Raw genomic sequence first — 22,601 nt, 5'->3', positions numbered from 1 at the left:
AAGACTTTAGCACATCTTCATAAGTCATTTCATAATTACTTCTCTTTAAAAAAAAATGTTTACTTTGAAATCACTTCTTTTATTTTTAACATACTGTCAAATGTTTTTACCTAAGTGTGTTTAGAAACAGTCATGAAAGTGTCTCTCTTTATATACACATAAGTGGCTTTTTATTTCATTAGTATTACATTATCTGCAAGTACATCTAATTTAAAAATATACTTTTAATATTCAATGCCCACTGCAAGTGAACATCCAATACAATTAAGTGTTCTTTTTCATTTTTTTGGGAAAAAAAGGGTTTCAAAAGCTGAAATGAAAAAGCACTTGTGTTATTTGATGTAAAGTTGTAATAATACCATATATAGTACAGTAAGTCATTGATTATGAGTATAAAATTACGTGTATATATATATATATATATATATATATATATAAAGTGTATTGCAAATCATTCAAATATATACAAATACTTAGTATTTTGGTAGTAGTAGGGGTGTGTGATATTTATCATCTACAATAATATCGCAATTATTGTTTTAAAGGTCCCATGACATGCTGCTTTTTGGATGCTTTTATATAGGCCTAAGTGGTCCCTAGTACTGTATCTGAAGTCTCTTTCCCGAAATTCAGCCTTGGTGCAGAATTTCAGCCACTACGAGCCAGTCCCACAATGAGCTTTCCTTAGGACGTGCCATTTCTGTGTCTGTAGCTTTAAATGCTAATGAGGAGGAGAGAGGCGGGGCAACTGCCATGCTTCGCTCGTTTGCAAGCCATGATGTCTCTCGAGGAAAAAAAAATATTGCGCTCGCCTTGCACGGTAGTAGCTCATTTTCTCATGGGCGGGCCAAATTCTCTGGGCGGTCAAAGCAGAGAAAGGGGAGGTAACCTTTCCCCGTATGACGACATAAAGGGAAGATTCCAGATTGGGCCATCTGAGCTTTCATTTTCTCAAAGGCAAAGCAGGATACCCAGGGCTCGGTTTACACCTATCGCCATTTCTAGCCACTGGGGGACCACAGGCAGGCTAGGGGAACTCATATTAATGTTAAAAAACCTCATAAAGTGAAATTTTCATGCCATGGGACCTTTAACGATGTACGAGCTGACATTACAAAGTATGTCACTCACTTTGTTAAAACAAACAAAAACTCGTCTTGAGAGTCAAAAAGAGTTCACTACATGATGATCTGAATGCAGATAGAAAGCCTGTATAATTAAAGTTATGAAAGCAAAAACATTCCTCTATGGGTTTTTGTTTTTATATCTTTATAAGATATCATAGTTATGCAATATCACATAAGCAAGTGCGGTTTTCCCGAATATCGGCACGTGAGCGTGATCGTAAATGTTGTTTATCGTACTGTGGATTTTATACAATAGTTCAACAATCAAGAAATTGATATTGAGCGAGTTACATTTTAGACACAATATGGTTTTCTTTTCCTGTTTCGTCAACGAAAATAGTTCCAAACAAAGCCAGAGCAGAGCATTTGTGCATCTCAGAGAAACACTGCTGTCTTTTTTCTTGAATGAAAAAAACTTTTTTTGAACTGTTTTTGAACAAATCTGAGTCAATGATTCAATGATCCATTCATAAAGAATTCATGTTTCTAAATGAATCAGCTGTTTTGAACGAATCGTTTGAGTGAACGAATGGCCGTTTTAGTGTCATATTTATTTATCCATGACAGACCTAAACCTGCACAAAAACACACTCAGCAAAATATCCTTTAATTTTTGTTATAGCGAAAAAATCCCCAAAATAAAGAGATATCATTTTGTGTCAATATTGCACACCCCTACTTAGTAGTTTGAGACTGATTGAATCTCTGGTTTCAGCAAACCCTACATGCAGTTTGGCAAGTGTGTCCAGCTCTACAGCAGATTATAAACACTCTCTAAATGCTCTTAACATCGCACATCAATAGCTAATGAACCATATGAATATAGTTCTACTCAAGTCGGCACAGATCCCGTTATGACCATTCATTCTAGTACACATCTGTTAAACCTAACAGAATGGAGGAGTCCTTGAAAGACATTACTAGGAGGTTTGAAGAATTATTCAAGACTTCTTCCACAAACCTCAAACCCACATGCGCTTACGCTGAATAAACTAGACTCTTCATCTTAATCAGAGCTCTGTATCCGTAAGCACTTACCATGAGAACGGTCTGCCAGGCCGATGCGTCGTCCTCGCCGGGGTGAATCCCATGATTCCACCTCCTCTGAAGAACATACAGAACCGGCTCAAAAGAGATGTTAAACTTGGACATCCACCTCACCTTCAGATGACCGTGCTGGTCCTCGGAAAAGGAAATGTCTCTCCTTGGCTTCAAAGGCACTCCTGAGCAAAAACAGAGACTTTGAGGTAAAAAGGGTGAATGGACAATGAATCAAGGGAAGTCTGTTTGGCCTATGAGGGTGACAATAAATCAGCTAATCAGGTCAAAATTACAACATTATATAAAAACCTCACTGAGTATTTAATTCTTGCCTTTTACAAACAACAGCAGACAGCTGTGAATTAAATTTGGGTCAAGGAAAAATGGACGTCTGAGACGAAGGAAATCTTTTTAAAATCTAGTTTAAATGCATTTTCATGGTTCCTAGAGACCTTTGTAATCTCTTAGTAATTTTTGTATTCAAGTTAATTTCATATGTTTAAAACTATTACAATATTTTTTTTAAACGCTTTACTACATATTTAAAAACATAATTATCATAATAAATTAGATACATGTTAATTTTATATATAGTCCATCCAGAAAAAGAAAAAAAAAAACCGTCTCAGGTTACTTGGTCACGACGAGGCGTTCCCCCCATAGCGACCCCTAGAGGACGCAGTTCGAAGTTCCCATGAAGGGGAACTCCTCATGTCGTTCCAAACCTGTATGAATTACTTTCTTCTGAGGAGCATAAAAGAAGATATTTTGAAGAATTTTGGTAGCCAATTTCAGTTCCCATTGACTTCAATTGTATTTTTGTCCAAACAATGGAAGTGAATGGGAGCCACAACTGTTTGGTTACCAACATTCTTCAGAATGTCTTCATGTTTCACAGAGGAAATCACACAGTTTGCCATATGCAAACAAAAATCTTTTTCTTTTTTAAAGATTTTTTAAAAGACTTTTAAGATAAACATTTAAATAATGGTTCCATTTAAAAAGAAATTAGATTTTTCTGACCATTTTTTCAGGTTTTACAAATGCAACTAAATGCATGGTTAACTTACTAAATGGTTAACTAAATGTATCACCATTCGCCCCATAAGCTGAGGTGTATTCCCATCCCACCCTGCAGTGTGTTGTACCTCTGTAAAGGTTGGCCGGGGACTGGCAGGTGTGTCCACAGCCGTTTGAGCAGCACTTCTTGAAGCCGGAGCACTCGCGGTCGACCGCACAGCCCTCCAAACAGGCTGCAGCGAATCCAGACGCCCGCTGGGCCGGAGGACAGTCGCCCTGCTTCTGTGACCGCAGCGAGCGCAGGAACTCAGCACTGGTCACACACTCATGATGCTTCTTACCGAAGACAGAGACAGAGATAAAATGCTCATTTTAGGAGACTCTGTTATCCATCAGTAGGTAATTGACAGGGCATTGCTGTATGGTTTCTAAGGCGTTTTGAGTGGTTTTTAGGGCATTACCCTGTTGGTGTGGTGTTTTAGGCACTTGCTTGGGTGTTGAGTGTTTATTAGTGCTGGTGTAAGTCTATACTTGAGTTTTAATAGAAAAGTGAGTGTAAATACAGAACAGTACACACATCTAAGTATCATTAATGTCAGTAGCAAAAACAGTGCAGAACAGGTAATGTGGTAAGTTTAATATGTTACTATAGACAGCCCCCATCATTTTATTTTAGCAGTCTAAAATGACTGAATTTGTGGCTTCCCTCAAAAATTGTGGTGATATTTGCAGGATTTTTTTCTGTTGTTTTGCAGTGAAAATCTTTCAATACTTATGATGTACTTCTAAGTGTTAGTGACAGTAAGACAGTAAGTAACAATTATCTGTAAATATTTTGTGCCTTTTAAATATTTTACATTTTAAATGATCATTTAATATTTAACAAATATATTATTTTCTATTATTATAGTTTTTTTATATATACATTTTCACTGTTTATAATAGTATTACCAGTGATTGCATTTACTTACATTTTAAAAAGTGCATATCCAATAAAATATTGTACTTATTTAAATTTAATCTACTGGTAAAATCAGGCATTATGAAGATTACAAAATATTCACCCTAATATACATTATATTCTGTATGTAGAGTAGCTTAAAAGTATCATTAAACTTCTAAAAATGTTAATTTTGTCCCATGCTCTAGGGTCAAGGAAATATAAACAAGGCACGTGTCTCTGTCACTCCTTATTGGAAAGACAATATATGATTGTAGGTCATAAATACATGATTTGGAGTGATAAAATATTATTATTATTTTTATTTTGAATAATTGCACAAAAAGTCCTGGTGCTCTATATAGTCTGTCCATCCCTGCTCACTTTACAATGGCATTCACTGCAATACAGCAGCAAGGATATTGACAAGCATTTTGTTTTGCCAAAATAAAGACAAAAATGCAAGCTGCTGCATATAATGCAGTGCAGAGTTCGCTTGATTTGCGTTAAATTCTTCAACTGCAAAATCGCAAAATCCTGGGGGGACCGTACAGGGGTTTGTTCAACTCACTAACCCTAATAGCAATAGTAATAGTAATGCTTGATTTAGCACACACCACTAATGAGAGGCAGCTGGAAAGTCAGGGAGTGACAAAAAGTGAAAGAAAGACACCGAGTGGTACGCAGCGGTTAGACAAAGCCACCCACCCAAACCATGCCGGGTGAGCCACAAAGGCGTCTGGCGGTCCCTGTGTGTCTGTCCTGTCGTGTGTTTGTACTGACTCATGCGCTCTAGCCGCCGTTGACACACCGTTCCTTACGGCCCGAGTCAAACATAACCTCTCTGCTTCTGCACACACATGTGGCAGCGGGGCGCTCTGGAAACTGTTCATCTGCACAACATCTCCAAGATTACTCAACTCAACACTTCTGTCAGTCTGAACGAGGCGCATGTTTCTTCCATTGGGTGAATCACAGAATTGGGAAAACAACAAAGGGCTTCACTGCGTGTTTCTAAGTGGCTGTGAAGAATTCTGGGTACTTATTACCCAACGCGTCTTATGCACAGCTGAACCACACAGCGCGTCCATCTGATGGACCTCAAGTGTTGAAACACTTCACGCTGACTGTTTAAATTAAAGCTTTGTTGAGATAACGATCGCTGAATTTCAACAAGATGTTAACAGTTGTTGCGCTTTCTGTGAAGAACAAAGGTCTGGACGTAAACATGGCTCTTATCTGGTTGACTTCAATAACATGCTGATCTCCGCTGAGGGAAACATAATCTCTGTGTTCAACTCTAAGCCACTCTGGGGACACGGGATAAAAGGGCCATAAAATCACACTGGAATTCTGAGTCGTTCAATTGCTGCTTCAATTCGTTTTAGACTAACGCACACAAAACCACACACATGCTTGACACGTCTTTGATTGCGGAGCGTGACTACATGGCTCCGTGTGCTAATTCATAAGCTCGTCTCAGACTTACATTTGTGTGGTTTTTAATCAGAGAAACGTCCCACGCAATTAGCCTTTCCTTCACGGCTGTAACAATCTCCAGTCGGCGAAAACATAAGGAGGAATTCTTCCGTGGAGAGACTTACCTCGCAGGTCTTGGGATACAGGGCTCGCCTTGTTTCCCATAGTTCCTTGCATGGTTGTAGGCACTGCAGACAAACAAATAAACAGTCCTGAGTACGGCCTATAACTTTTTAAATGCCACGGATAGCCGTGGAGAAACAGAACACACAAGTATTTGCATGTGAGCACAAGGAATGCACTGTTACAGTACAGCAGCCGTGGGGACACGTTCAAACTGTGTTGCATTGTGCAGACGGCAGAACTACAAACTGTTGTGACAAGCTGTTTAAAATATTGACAGATTGATGAATATTTCATGGGTTTGAAATTTGACCAAGTCTAGATGTTGTCAGATTTAAATACATTTCTACCCTGTGTTTATTTTGAGTTTTTAAGGAAACTCACCCCAACCCTAAACCTTTGAGCAGAAATAATATTTTGCAAGAACAAGGTGTAAATCTGTATCGATGTTCAATTTCACACACTCTCTCCACTTAAAGTGAACTATGCTGCATTAAGGCCCTGGTATACATAAAGTGAAATCACACAATAAACAGGTGTCACATCATTTTGAAATCCAGACAAAAGGTGAATTTGAGTTCACTTTGGTGGTTTGAAAATGCTTGTTTTACCTTCTAAATTACATTGGCCCTTGACTTGGGCCTCTACCTGCTTTGATGAAAATATATTTTCTGTTTCACTTCCTCACACCGGATTCGCACACATGTATACAGTGCATGAGTGAGGTGTTTTCATTTCTGTTATTACGGGTGCTGAAGTGAAAATGTGCTGCCCACTACCCGTGCAACTGGTCCAACTTGTCTACCAACATGGTAAACTGGCATGCCAACAAGGATGTAAAAGGCCGCAGGGTTCAGCATCAGCTGCTTGTGTGATGGTTGAGGTCAGGGGAGTGAGTTTTACTTGTACAGCTCTTACTATATGCCCTCCGTTTTACTTACCCCCCTTATCCTCACTCTAACCCGGGTCACGGCACCAATACAACTGGTCCAACTCGCACCACTCTGAATGGGATGCAAACTGGCATCCAGTATGAGAGGTGGGTATTAATAAGGACTCTAAAGACCATAGTATCCAGAATTAGCTGCTAGTGCACCTCTTGATGTCAGGGGAGTGAGGTTTAACTGTACAGCTCTTAGTATCTGGCCTCTGTTTACTCATGCCTCTAAGCCTCACTACTATCCCGGTCATGGCATCAAAGTAACTGGTCCAACTTGCGTCACTCTGAGAGGGATTTGAATCAGCGTCAACTGGCATGGTAGGCAGGTGCACTAACAAGAAAACTAAAGACCACATCCTTTGGCATCAGCTACTTGTGTGCCTCTTGAGGTCAGGGGAGTGAGGTGTACCTGTACAACTCTTATATGGCCTCCATTACACTCTCCCCTAAACCTCACGACTTTCCGGGTCACGGCACCAATGTAACTGGTCCAACTTGCACCACTCTGAACGGGATTCAAACCAGCATCCAATAAGAGAGGTGGGTACTAATAAGGACGCTAAAGACCATTGCCTCCAGTATTAGCTGCTAGTGCAACTCTTGAGGTCAGGGGAGTGAGGTTTACCTGTACAGCTCTTAGAATCTGCCCTCTGTGTAGTCACGCCCCTAAGCCTCACTACTATCCGGGTCACGGCACCAATATAATTGGTCTGACTTGCACCACTCTGTGAGGGATTTGAACCAGCATCAACCAGCATGGTAGGCAGTTGCATTAACAAATAAACTAAAGACCACAGCTTTTGGCATTGGTTACGTGTGTGCCTCTTGAGGTCAGGGGAATGAGGTGTACCTGTGAACTCTTATATGGCCTCTATTACACTCTCCCCCTAAACCTCACCACTTTCCGGTCACGGCACCAATGTAACAGGTCTGACTTGTGCCACTCAGGGGAGTGAGGTTTGCCTGTATAGCTCTTACTATTTGTACACTATCTGTTGCACCTGCTCACACAGTATTCATGAATCCAGCAGCGTGGGATCTAAATATAGCAAACAGCATACCATCACTCAGCTTTTTTTCTATAAATAAAGAAAGATGAAGAACTTTGTTGTGAGTATACCAAAGTCTATATCCACAAAATGAATGTTGTATGAATGAACGAATCGGTTTTCTTATGAATGGAGAGTAAAATACAGCAAAACCTTTGTTGCTTATGCTCATGCAGCTCATAATTTAAGCCACGGTGAAGATATAATTTCCAGTTTTCCGCCCTTTCTTTCCAATGACAACTGCTCTAAGTTGTTGTAGAAGTAAATCACTTGGCTTTGTGCTAATGCTTTAATGATTACAATGGAAAACGATGTAGATATATTAGATATTGAATGCACTGTCTGCACGAACAGATTCGATTTCATTGCTTACAAAATGTGGTCAATCCTAATGATCAGATTTGTGCAAATAAAGCCTTAGATGTACAAGCATTCAAACATCCGAAACAAAGGATGACCACATTTGTTCCGTTCAGAATCGAGTGTGTTTTTCCCCCTCTAATCTAAGTGATCCGTTCCCTGTGAGACGTGCTCCCGGTTGAACCCCCGCTGGCCGGGCCTCCAGTCGCTCATGTGCTGGAACATTTGAACACATCTGTTGTGTGTTATGTGATGGATTATTCTGACATCTGCCCCCATCTATCCCCCACCTGAACAGACAGCTTTCATTTGGCTGAACTCAAAGGCAAGACCACGTTCAAAAAAGAAGAAAATGGACAGAAAATAAGAAAGCGGGGAGACATGGAGTGAAACTGGTTTCACCTTACTGCAAAGATAATCTTATTATCAAGAAAATCAAAGTCTAAATCTTTCATTTATAGTGACTTTGATTAAAAAGGATACAGGGATTCTTTTAAAAATATGTTCTTCTCAAATAAGATTTGTTTTTCTTCTGGTGATACCAGTGTCTAGCCAATGCCCATATCACTACAGACTGACAGTCTGCAGAAAGGAAAACAACCAAACTCATCCAATACTAATACTGTCAGAAGTACAAAATATACAAAAATAAATTCTTCAACAAAAACACGGGTCTGTCTTTAAGGTGAAGTGTGTTTTTATGTTAAAATGTAGAAATGTGGAAAGATATGTAGAGTCAACTATGACTACAGCTTTTTGTAGGTTTATTACCCTGAAAATATTACTTGTTTGTTTGAGGAGGCCAGAATAGCAACACTGGTACAACCATTCCCTCTGTGAAAAAAGCACACTTTTATTACAGAAATAATAAACTTTAAAATAATATACTTAAGTATGAACTGGCTGTAATATTTACTTAATTGCATGTTAATTGTTATTAAATGAAAATGTATGATAATTTATATTTATATTAAATTTAATTAGCTGAATTTTGGAGTAAGTAGGACTTAAGTACGTTTATATGTAATTTTAAAATGTTGTACTATTGTCTCTGAAATATGGTTAAAGTGTACTGCTGAATGCACTGACAAACATAAACGTTTACCATACTTTAATGTAACATGAATTTAAGTCATGTATTATAATATATTTGTAATTACACATTTGTAATGATGAGGTTGCTGTTTAGTATGTTTAAAATATGTTAACTTTAAATGTAATTTTTGAATAACACACAACAGTTCAAATTATAATCAAGTGCTAAAAGACTAATAAAACAATGATTCAAAATGTACTTTAAAACCTTTAAATTGAAAAAGTGCATTATTATAAAGTGCATTTTTAGAAGTGTACTTAAGATACAGTACACTTAAGTGGCCTTTTATTTCATTAATATTACATTATCTGTAATTACAGCTTTTTAAAAGTAAACCTACTTACCCTACAAACGCGCACACTGAATGCAATCCAAGCCCCTACATATACGGACAAGCAAAATTTGTTTATCAAAAGATTATATGGCAATGTAAATTCTTGAACTGTCAGTTATGATGTCCCTATGGAGTGTTTTCACGTTTCTGTATATTCAGTTGAGGTCAGTATAGCTCCTGTGTGTCCAACCTCCATCTAATGACTGCTGACGGCCCTCAACACAACACACACACACACAAACACACACACCACACACACACACACACACACACACACACACACACACACAGTTTGGCAAACACACTGTCTGTGAGTCATCAATATGACAACACACTCCTGAGAGGAAGGGGTGACTTGAGAGAGCTAGAGATCTGGACTGCATTAGTGCGTTTGTGAGCAGCAGATCTACCACAAACACTGCGGCAGGGGGTCAGCGCATGGAGACCAGTAGCTGTGACACAGGTTATCACTGACTAATTTCCCTCAGACAAAGGCCTCTGGCATGACACACGTGGGACTGTGGGATATGTTGATGGATGAATGAATGAAACATCTGCTGCTTCTTTTTACAAAAGATCTCAGTGTAACAGTGAAGAAGTAAAACCGTGATGCAGCTTCTCCTTACATTGAGGTGATTTGAAGTTTATTAATAGTTAGTAAGATAGTTGTTAGGTTTAGGTATTGGTTTATGGATGTAGAATAAGGTCATGTAGAATAAGGCATTAATATGTGCTTAATTAGTACTAATAAATGACTAATATTCTAGTAATATGCATGCTAATAAGCAACTATAGTTAAGAGACCCTAAAATAAAGTGTTACCGAATGAAGTGACGCGTGCTGGGTTTTAGTGTACTGTCAGTATGTGGGCTTTTCCTAACAGTGCCTGCTACACTGACTACATTCACATGCATGGCAGAAAACTGCTTATTGTGAGAAAGCTGTGTAAAATAAGAAAGCGTAAGAATGCTGCTTATGTGGTTACATGGCCACATAAAAATCCCGGGTGTGTTAAACCGCTTTCTCTTCCCTTAAAACAGAGTTCACATTAACATTTTTATTCTGACCATTTTGTTATGTGCATTATTGTCATTTTAACAGTAAAAGTCTACAAAAGGCTACAGTAAAAGCCTGTTTATTGATTAACGGTAAATTGCCATACTATATACACTCTTAAAGGTTTTTTATTGGCAGCTGTGGTTCCATCAAGAACCATTAACATCCATCGAAACTTTAGTTTTAAGAGTGTACAGTGAAAAATAGCAATAGATCTAATGAGACATTTTATGTAATTTTCAGTAAAATACTGTTAAATGTACAATTTTTTGAAGTAAAAAAAGAACATCTTACAGTTATATCGTATAGCTTATAGAACATCTTATCTTAGTTGTTATAGTGAAAAACTGTAAATTAATTTTTTTTCATTGAAATAACTATTTCTTCTGAACTTTTTTAATATCTGTTATGCATTTTAGGTTTTATGTCACCATGTTCTGTAAAATTACCATTTATTGCATTTATTGAATGTATCCATTAATTATTATTTGTAGTGTCATGTATCCGGTCCATGAACTTCCGTCTGCTAGCCATCAGAGGTCACCCTTTCCATTTCATTGACTCTCGTACTACACACTGTTGCATATCACCGCGGACTACATATCCCATCATCCAGCCCAGTCTTGCCTTGCCTTGCCTTGTCTGTTTTCTCGGTTTCTGATCTTTGCCTGTTTTCCTGGATTTATCCCTCTAGTCTCGCCCCTTGTGATTCTGTTCGCCGATCGTCGATCTACGCTAGCCCTAGGACTATTCCTGTGTCTTGCCCGCTATATACCTGTTTGCCACTGTTCGACCCTGCCTGTGTTTCTGACCTCCTCTACTTTTAATAAAGCTTGCACATGGATCCGCACGTCTCACGTCTTGTCAGCCCCGTTACATGTAGTGTCATGCACTGTATGTTACCATGATTGTGTTTTCTTTCTATATTAGTATTTACCTCATCTTGTGGAAAAGCTACTTGTTAAAAAACACATTTGACTAATTTTGCATATTAACACTATTTCAGTTAATGAAATACAAGTTTTAGGTAAATGTATGATAATATCCTCTATGTGAAGTTGTATGTCTAAATTAATCCCTTTCACAGCACTGCGGTGACGGCTAAGACATTTAATTAATTACTTCTATTGTAATTATTTGTAATTATTTACAATAGCAGATGTTTTACCACCTAACGGTATTTAGGGAAGCATCCATTTCACTGTGACTGGCTGAATAATGGAATAATATTCACATATCAACATAATGAAATATCACCGACCAGTTATCAACCAGTCTGTAAATCAACCTGAACCCAGTCAAACTGGTGGACATTACAGAGTTAACACCAGGTAACCCAAACAGATATCAGAATTTGTGTCACATTTTAATCACAATCTACTTAAAATGACGAGTTAGTCAGTTTTATGGACCACTAATAAGGATTTTTGAAGCAATGTAAAAAATGTTTCAAAACAAGTTCACTCACTTCTATGTAGTGTTAAGTAACCACAGGTGAACAGTATAAATAGTTCTGTGAGAATTCCCTATAATGCTCCTTACATTCAGTCTGTGGACCAAAACCCTTCTTTAATTTAGTGTTGAAGATGAATGTTTTCTGAGAGACGCCCCACAGGGAAGAGAGCGTTTTCTCTACTGCTCCTCATCATCCTCCTCCAGATCAGAAGAACCCAGACATATTTTCTTCAGGAGGAGCACTGACTCTTTGCCCTCGTCAGGCTGCACTGACTGGTCCCTGACGGAAACGCTGTGGGAGACTTTTCTTTACACTTAATCTTCTCTGACAGCGAGGAAAAAAATATGATATTTCAACACGAGATGAGGGTTATGATGAGATATTTCATCAGGTGATAGGTAAAGTATTAGAGGGACCAACAGATCTTAATATTTTAGGTATTTCAGTTCCACTGAATCCTAATTAAAACCCTAGGAATAATTTTCTTTGCCACTTCTAAATACAAAATATACATTTTTGGCAAAGAACCGAATAAAAAGTTATTGCTTCCTATAGACTGCAACAGTGATCGTCCACCAGCATTGGTTCCTAAAGTATTTTTGACATTCATTTCCTCTCTAGGCATTTCAGAAGAAAAAAAAAACTTTCCAGCCATGCAATGAACCATTCAGCCCTAAGATGAATCTCAACATTTCATCCTTTGATTTGAAGCAAAAATACTTTTCTAGTAATTGTGATTATAATTAAGTATAAAAACATATGCACTACCTTTCAAAAGTAAAATGTCTCGACTACCAAATGATTTCTTAAGGATCACGTGACACTGAAGATCTAATGGCTGCTGGAAATTCATCTTTGCATCACAGGAATAAATTACATGATAAATTATTTACATTATAAATACATGATTCCATTTACATTCATTAAAAAGGAAAACAGTTATTTTAATGTTTCACAATATTACTGTTTTTGGCTGTAATTTTGATCAAATAAATGCAGCCTTAGTAAACAAAAGAATCTTCCTTCAAAAACATAATCATCTTATTGATCCAAAATGTTGAAAGTGTAAAAAAAGACTTGTGCGCTTCATGGGAGCAAGCAGTTGCTGCTGAACAGATTTCTCTGATTGGGGAATCTCTTTTTAGGATTATGAGTAGTGTAGTTCTTCTCTAAAAAAAAAAAAAAAAAATTTTTAAATTAAATTTTTTACACTGCACCCCTGCTCTCGACAGACGCGGCACCCCGGTTGGGAAACACTGGTCTAAATAATGCTTGAGGTGAGAAGTGGGGCTTGAGGAAGTGACGTCGCCTGCGTCTGTGCAGTGCGACCTGACGCAGCCCCTGAAGCGAGACACAGGAAACAGAAATACTGCAAAATAATAATAATAACGCGACTAAACGAGACGAAATAACGTCTCGTTTTGGTCAATGAAAATGAAGAGACATTTTAGCATAGTTTTTATTTTGTAAACCACATTTAGTCTCGTTTTTATTCGTCAACAATATTGCATTATACATTTAATTATAGTCATCGTCACATGACCAGCATTTACGTTGCGTCTCGTCTCGTTTTCGTCACGTGATAAAGGTTCGTTGACGACGATATTTAGTCATAATTTTCGTTGATGAAAGCAACACTAGTGGCCACCACAGATGCATCTACCATCACTAAAACAACCTCAAACCTCATACAGTTAAAGACATTCATCATGCGCTTAAAAGCATTTAATCCTACAAAACTACACTGTCTAAATAAGTTAAGTTCTGCAGTGAATGGGTGCCGTCAGAATGAGAGTCCAAACAGCTGATAAAAACATCACAATAATCCACAAGTTATCCACACCACTCCAGTCCATCAGTTAATGACTTGAGAAGACACAAGTTGCATGTTTGTAAGAAACAAATCCATCATTAAGGCGTTTTGACTTCAAACCATCACTTCTAGCCAAAATAACAAGTCCATAATCCATAATAACACTTAGGCTAATAATGCTTTGATAGAGGACTCATATTGTAAGGCAAGCCAAGGCAATTTATTTTTAAAGCACAATTAAAAACAACATTAAGTTGACTGTACACATTGTGTAACATAAAAAAAATACAATACACACATCTGTAGCATGTGCGTCAAACAATTCACACACACACACACACACACACACACACACACACACACACACACACACACACACACACACACAAAATGCCTGTGAGAAGATATGAGTCTTTAAAAGAGACTTAAATGACACCAATGTGTAGTCAGTGTGCAAATTACACCAATGTGTAGTCAATGTGCAAAGGCAAATTGTTCCAGAGCTTCAGGGCTGACAATGCAAAAGCATGGTCCCCCCACAGTTTACATCTCGACCTAGGAACAATCAGGAAATTCTGGTTAGAGGACCTGAGTGATCTTGATGGTGAGTAAGGTTGTAACAAATCAGAAAGATAAGATGATGCAATGCCATTTAAAGATTTAAAAACAGACAGCAAAATATTAAAATCAATCCTATAACGGACCAATAACCAATGTAAAGATGACAAAATGGTCCTGTTTCCGAGAACCTGTCAACAATCTTGCAGCGGCATTCTGGACAATCTGTAATCGTAACATCATGGACTGACTAATTTTATTTTGTATTTATTTATTTTTTTTACCATGGATTTACCATAAATAGATAAAGGGCCTAAATCAATATTAATGGACCCAGATGCATTGGAGGGTGCAAAAACAAGTCTTAGTTTTACATTAATTTAGTTGCAGAAAATTCACAGCTTGTTTTTAAGTCCTTTAAGCATGCAAGAAGAAACACTAAGGAGTTGCCTTCCTTCTTTACTGGTACATATATTTGCATGTCATCGACATAGTATTTACTAAAAACTGACCCAATCAGAAGCATGTGCAATGAAAACAAAATAGGTCCCAAAATTGATCCTTGAGGCATCCCACATGTAAGAGAGGCCAATGATGATGTAAATTCACCCAGTGTAACTGAAAAGCTCCTACTGGTTAGACAGGACTTAAACCAGTTTAAAACAGTGCCACGAATCCCTATTAACCGTTAAAGTCGTGCAGTAGGAATGATCTATGATGTCAAAGGCTGCACTAAGGTCTATTAACACCGAAACTGCAGCATTACCAGAGTCTACAGTTAGAAAAACACCGTTGAGAACTTTCAAAAGTAAAAAAAAAAAATATATGGCAGGTTTGAAGCAAAAAATGTCTCTGAATTTATTACAAAAACACAGCTTTTGTCTTCTCAAGATGTTAATGGAATGGTGTGGATTACTTGTGGATTATTGTGATGTTTTTATCAGCTGTTGGGACTCTCATTCTGATGGCACCCATTCACTTCTGAAGATCCATACGTGATCTAAGAGGTAAGAGATCTTACAACCTAAGAAAAGTCCATAAAAATGAACTCTGTTAATAGGAAGGAATTTTCTGTATTTTTTTTTTAACAAATGTCTACATGTATTTTGAATTAAATATTGCATTGTGTTGTATTTTAGGGTTAAAGGAAACCTCTGTAAACTATAATGTCCTGGCAGAAAATTATTAGTGCCTTTTCCATTTTTCTCCAGATATTTTTCTTACAGTGTTGGAATAATACCAAGATAATTAAGTAAAGGTGCAAGGAAGCCATTGGAACAAAAAATTCCAGAATATCATTTTGTCACTAATGTAACAGGAGCTGCTGTGGATGAGCTGGAAATGCAGTGGGAAGCACTGAACAGAGAATCCCAAGGGTCAGATCATCACTGCGCTTGTCTGCCCGTGATTTAGCCACAGAGCGGCTTTGATCGCATGTTGACTTCTGCCCGCAGTGGGTGACGCTCTTCACAGGCGTTGGAATCTTAGCCATGTGCCAATCTATAAATTATGAAAAGAGAGCCTAATGCATCACGTGCAGTTCAACACTCTAAGGTGAACCGGATGCCTTTTTCACACCAGTATCCCTGAAACCAGACACATAGAGAAGGCCTTCAGCAATGCATCATTCTGGTGCAGTTATAGCAGATATAAATATAAATATTGGTTAACTAATGTTCCCTCCATCCACCTGAACAGAAAAAATCTCATGTGAATTCTTTACCTGGATAGTCTGTGAAAATTAAATAAACATCTAATATAGAGAAGTTAATGCATATGATTCACATGTTTAAAGTCACAGTGTATCTAGCAATTTTTCTGATTAAATTACATTTATTAATTAAATAAATAATAATAAATCAAGAAATAAGTATATAAATAAAATAAATAAAAATGTAGGTTTGCTTTGCTTTTTTGTAGGTTGCACAATTTGGCCAAAATTTTGTGATTACATATCAATTCAGCTATAAAATAACCATAATAATAATAATAATAATTATTAAATAAAAATAGAAAAATTACTAAAAAAACCCCCAAAACAAACAAACAAAAAAGAAATATTACTGTTACTATTTATTACAATAACTACAAATTAGAAGGTAAATAAAATCTAATCTTCTGAGCAGATTGTATTTAATTGAAACTGAAGCTCAAAGTCTATAAATGATGTAGAAGTAAATTAATAAAATTGAATGGGTTAATTGTTGATAAACCAAAGATTTATGATGGGACATTTAACAGATGAATCATTTAACAAAAGTCTCAGTTTTTATGCTGTGGAATTCATCATCAAATCTCATGAATTGCGTGAAAAAGAGCATCATGAACATCTTGCCTAACATTCCTTTTATGGTGTACCATTGTATTAGTAAGAAAGCCATATGTGATTCACAAGGCTGAGTAAATTATCACAATTTTAATTTTTGAGAGAACTATGCTGCATATTTCCGCACAAGATTTCTGACAACTTCAGTTCCATACTGAAAATCACGGGGCTTGCAGATGGACTCAAGTTGCACATTTAGCTTAGCTCTGGTTCAAGAAATCTCTAGTTTTTTTCCACACATTTTTGAGTCTGCCGTTTTGTTCTGCTCAATAGCAATTGCGTGGTTTAAAGAGAATATTAGGCTGAATGCTTGAGAAATGCACAGACCCAGACTGAACTAATTTAGCTGCTTCAATGGTGCACAAGTGCTTGAACAAGCATCTACTCTGAACTCAGACATCTGTATGGTGGCAACCTCAGAACCTGTTAAGAGTTTCACTCTCCAGCTGTCCTGCTGTTTTACTGTCTCTTCCCTTTAAAAAAGCAGATGACATTCAGGTCTGGCTGGAAAAAAAGAATATGTGTGAGAAGTTGTGGCTCAAAGGCAGCATGGAAAAACTCTTCATGAAGATAAAAGCCCATTCCTCATCATAAAAAAGACATCAGAGTCACCAGATGAATGAAGCAGTCGGGAAGGCTCTTGTCCAATCAAATCCATTCCTGCTACCTGACCTCATTTCCTGCATAAGAGCAATTCAATGTGCTCTTCAATCTATCATTAGTAGTCTTATACATGTATGAAAAGAATGCACTGGAAATTTGCAAGGGCCACTTATTTAAAAATGTATTTTTATATTGGTGTAATAGAAAATGGTGTAATACCTGATATGAATGTTTCTATCTTTCGGAAAAGAGATGTTTCATATGAAAAAAAAAAAAAAAGTAATGTATGAACCAAACCATAAATATAATTTGAAAAAACTTTTATGGCTGTAACAAATTAAAGAATTTTTTTTTTAAATTGGTGCAAAATAATTTTTTTTCAGTGTCAAGATCAAAAAGGACATAAAAGCACCATAAAAACATCAGAAAATGAGTCCATATGACTTCAGTTGCTATACATCACCGTTTGAAACAACAAGAAAGAAACGCTCAGCATATTCACATTAAGACAAATAAAAACAGATTCACGTTTACAGAAACATCAGATTGAAGTTGTCACGCTTTGAGTTCAAAAACTTAAATTTAAACGTTTTCCCATAGTTGCAAACATCTGTGAGTGAGTTTCTAACATCTGCTGTGGAGGTGATATCAATATCTTGCTTGCTTATGAAGTAGTTTCCCCTCAGTAGCCGATGTGTTAATCGCTTTCAAATGCATCTTTTGTAATGTACAATCAAATCAATCAGGGTTAGGAACTCGAACTGGCCATGAACCTCATCAGTGTGTTTATTTATCTGGCCTGCGCTTATGTTTATACAGTGACAGAAAAAAAAAGCACTTACAGTTTCATTTTACATCAGTTTCATGCATTTGCCTGATGAAAATTGACATGCACAGAGAACCAAAAACTGAGCTTGCTATGGGGGTTTGGAGGCATACATTTTCATTTTTGCCTGTGTCTTTTTTATATTATCAGGTTAAATAACTGTCCTTGGGTGTTAGACAAAGTCACACCTGTTATTATAGGGGTTAACATCAATTGTGTAGGCTTCAGTGAAAAAAACAAACACTGCAATTATCTTATATTTATCTTTTTGTTGTCTACACTTTCTAGTTTTAATGACAGTGTTTAGTACAAGACATGGGTGAAATAGGTGACTTTCAAAAAGAGCAAATCATAGGAGCACGTTTAGCAAGAGCATCTCAAACAAAGTAGTTTCGCTTTCACAACGAAACACAGCATCACACACGGCGGGCTAGAGTGAGCGGCGGCAGCCTAGAGTGAGCGCTTGCGGCAACCACATGTGACGACCCCGGGCTGGACGATCCGGTCCGATCCGGTGATCAACAGCGCAAAGTTGATGTATTTCCTCAGCGACCAGCACGGATCAGCTCCAGGCATGACGAAGCGGATATCGTCCTCTTTTGGAAGGCCAAACAAAGTAGTTTCGCTTTCACAACGAAACACAGCGCCTTCACGACATGGCGGCGGCAACAACAATACTACAGCGAGAATAAAAGTTACGCCTTCTTTCTTTGCGTGAACATTTGGGTGGCGTTATGCAAATCTTCCCACATCGTGACGTAGACATGTGGGGGCGTGTTAGAACGAGCCGTTTTAGGTAGGCGTGGTTAACTCTTAACTTTTATAAAGAATATCTCTTTGGATTTGAGACTTTAGTCTTTGCAACTTGACAGATCTTCTTTATGCACCAAGAGCTTGTAACACTCCAAAGAGAAAGGAACAATTGAAATCGCATCATATGACCCCTTTAAAAGCCCAATTGTTTGCTGTTTAAAGAACAGAAGTCAATGATTATGACTGCATGCATAAAACATGTCAAGACTTGATCAGTGAAGAAGAACAGTGAGAAAAAACTGAAAGTGAGTGAGTCCATCAAACACTAAGAGGTATTGTGTCCAAACAACACAGAACTGTCAACAAACCTCAATATTCACTTTGAAACCATGTTGCCATAAAAACCAACCACAGGGAACTTCACAAAGCCACAGTAATCAAAGAAAACAATGCAAAAATGTGAAAAAGATGGAATTATGATCATAAAACCTGTACAGTTGGAGCACCAAGATGATCTTCAACATCTGACTTGGCCAGAGCTGTGTGTTCCAAAAGCATCGTAAACCTAAGTTGATCGTAGCTTCATTAGTGACAATGGCTCTATGATCAATTTAGGATTATGATGCTTATGATATGATATGACTGCTAGTTGACATGCAGTTACAAAGTTTCTTATAGTTAACCAAATGTCTAAAGGGCACCATCAAAATAAAGTGTTAAGGTATTCTCGTCCGAAATTTTCTCACGTTAAAAAATAAATACGACCTCATGTTGTGTCAATCACATTTACACACTGCCTCCGAAACTTTCGTCCATCATAAAAAAATTGGACCAGTTTCGATTTTCTGCGTTTTCGCATCTGTAGCAAGCATTTTGTCTGGAAAGGATGACGAAAATGTAAAAAAACGAAAATTTCGGACTCAGTGTGCAAGGACCTTTACTGTTATTAAAACTACAACCATTCGTTGTTAGTTCATATCAGATCAGGTTCATTAAATAATATTAATACTTAAAGGGATAGTTCACCCAAAAATGAAACTTCTGTCATCATTCACTCACCCTCAAGTTGTTCCAAACCTGTATGAGTTTCTGACCACAAACGAACACATTTTGAAGAAAATGTGGGTAACCAAACAGTAGACGGTAGCCATTGACTTCCATAGTATGGAATAAAAATACTATGAAAATCAATGGCTACCAGTAATGTTTTTAAGAATGTAAGACATTCTTAAAAATGTCTTGACAGAATTTTCATTTTTGGCTGAACTATCCTTTTAATAATATATTAGTACATGTTGAAATTAACTGCACATGTAACAATAAAGCTCCCAAATGGGTGTTTTCACAGCAATGCCATAGAATAACCTTTCAGTGAACACTTCTTAAAAGAACCATTTTTTTTCTTAGTGTGAAGAATATTTTATTAACCTAAAGGACTTTTTTTTTCACTATAAAGAACCTTTAGTGCACTGAAAAGTTTCCACAAATGTTGAAGGTTCTTCATAGAATACCTGATTCAAACCAAGCATCTTTTTTAAGAGTGTAAGATTCATAAAGTATTTATCATTGTTAATGAATGTCAACTAATCAAGTTAACGAGCGTTAACCTTATTGTAAAGTGTTATCAGATGATCATCTGATCAGAAAAGCATTTTTTCTGAACATATGTCATCATAAACCAGAGGAGCTTTAAAGGGGTCTGTGACGTGGTGGAACAAATTCAGAAAATCTTTCTGAGAAGCGGCGCAGACCCTCTGAGACCTTTTGAAAGCCGTGCAGAACAAGATGGCAACAAATAGGAGAAAGCTGTGCTCGCTGCAAGAGGCCAAAGGAAAAAGGAACGGTAGCTTGTGTTCCCGGCCTCACCTCCGATGAACCTTCAAACGCCAGACGCGAAAAACTGAAACATTAGGAGACGCAGTGTAGCCCGAGAAAGAGTGGAAGTCCATTCATCTCTCAATGTCAAGAACAACTCAAATGGCTTATCCATATGGAAGCCGATGACAAACGTCCATACCACCCCCCTAACGAAACACAAATCATCTCGGACTTGATTTTGAAGGTCTCTTCTTGACCTCTCAGCGTTCTCATTTTGCCTGTTCATGATTCTAAAGGAAGGCTGCATGTTCTGATTTAGTGTACATTCTCATGGGCTGCAAACGCGCTATGACAAAAACCATATGTGCAGAAACATCTTTAATTCAGTGTTTCTGAATCCCGGGAGCTCTCTAGTAAAACATGCAAACGCCTTCCCAGTGAAACATCAGCCTGCTTGACGAACGCAGGACGGGCCGGTCATTAAAGGTGTCACTCGGGGCAGCAAATGAACTGGAAAGCATCCGTTGCTTGCTGCAGTTTAAATCAGCACACAATCTGCACTGGTGCATTATGGGAACAACCTGGGTGTTCCGAGTGCCTGCAATCCATTGACTTGGCTTTGCAGTTCAGGTGTCTGCAGGCCACACGCAACACGCTCACAGCAAACATGCTGCTAATGGTGGAGGAGAAGCTACGACACAAGGCCACGGAGTTCACCAGCCTGCAGAAACTCTCAGCGGCGCGAGGAGGAGTTGTCTACGCCACTCATATGGTTCAAATGAATCCGTCATCATAAACTATTTCACGTGCCGTTAAAGGTAACAGAGCATATTTCAGATATGTAAATGGCAACGGAGCATGGTTTACTTTAGGAACTGTAATGTTGGCTTTGAGGCTCTCTGTGGTTTTGAAGCTAAATGTATTGCTTTAGGTGAAAACCACAGTTGATTTCATGCTGTTGCGATTATTTGGTGCTTTGAATAAGAATGTGTAGAGCGCTTTAAGCGCGGAACTGTTTGAACTGGGGTTTAACGTTACACAATTGATGTATTTAAGCTTCTGGAAAAAATCATTGACAGTAAAGCTGTCACAATATTTCAATCACATCTTGCAAGCCATGTAACAGAACAAGTACTTTATCACTGTTAAAAGCCCAAATCCATGTTGTCAGACAAACTTTTCTGGATGTTGAAAAAATTATGAAAAATTAAGTCAACTTTTAGGCCATTTTAGTTTGAGTAACTTAGCTTATGATGTCACATCTAGCAGGCTGTTAAACATGCTCAGTTTGATCACTAATGATGAATTAGATGTCTTAGCTCTATTGTCTTTGTTTGTATTTTATATGTCACCACTGAGATTAGTGTTCTCCTTGAAGTTTCTTCCATTTCAACTAGTCTGTGCCTTGTTTTGGTGTTTAGAATCAAATCTATATAACCGTTTTTTTTTAGTTTGTTTAAGAAACTGATACACAAGTTAGATAAACTGAGAAAGTTTTAGACCATAAAAACGTAATTTTAATGCTCAGCTTAACCTAAAATTCAAGCCATAAGTTTCCATATGTTTAGTATACTCAAAAAGATCCTACAGATTGTTGCCTCGTGCGTTTGAGTTTTCTCAACTTCTGATTATTTTTTACATATTTTAATACCTATGCGTGTGTTGTTTTTCATTAATAATATAAAAATTCTCAATAGCAAATATAAATTAAGTTGTGTGTGAGTGAAAGTGAAAATATATTACAAATAACAAATATATCATTATTAAATGATACACATTAAAGGGGTCATATGATGCTTTTTTAAAGATCATTATTTTGTGTATTTGGTGTAACAGAATATGTTGACATGCTTTAATGTTCAAAAAACACATTATTTTTCAAA

The 22,601-nt window shown here is 37.4% G+C and overlaps 2 protein-coding genes across 4 annotated transcripts in view; both read right to left on the bottom strand.

Moving 5' to 3' along the window:
* The window catches only part of LOC107662924 (anosmin-1-like), a 72,611-nt gene that overhangs the window by 29,662 nt on the left and 20,348 nt on the right, over window positions 1–22,601 (bottom strand). For 2 of the 3 annotated variants that reach the window (XM_016453060.1, XM_016453061.1), the window contains exons 3-5: window positions 5,733–5,795; window positions 3,317–3,524; window positions 2,166–2,350 (exon numbers count right to left, since the gene is read on the bottom strand). In XM_016453060.1, coding sequence (XP_016308546.1) covers window positions 2,166–2,350; window positions 3,317–3,524; window positions 5,733–5,795 — 456 coding nt within the window. The remainder of the gene's footprint in view (window positions 1–2,165; window positions 2,351–3,316; window positions 3,525–5,732; window positions 5,796–22,601) is intronic. The other variant, XM_016453062.1, reaches the window with a different exon arrangement.
* The window catches only part of LOC107662933 (LIM and cysteine-rich domains protein 1-like), a 360,255-nt gene that overhangs the window by 330,065 nt on the left and 7,589 nt on the right, over window positions 1–22,601 (bottom strand). The window lies entirely within an intron of this gene.

The sequence above is a fragment of the Sinocyclocheilus anshuiensis genome, unplaced genomic scaffold (assembly GCF_001515605.1).
Source record: "Sinocyclocheilus anshuiensis isolate Anshui unplaced genomic scaffold, SAMN03320099.WGS_v1.1 scaffold1571, whole genome shotgun sequence".
NCBI classification, from domain to species: Eukaryota; Metazoa; Chordata; class Actinopteri; order Cypriniformes; family Cyprinidae; genus Sinocyclocheilus; species Sinocyclocheilus anshuiensis.
The sequence above is the reverse complement of the archived record's forward strand: the minus strand, read 5'-3'. Positions and strand labels throughout refer to the sequence as shown.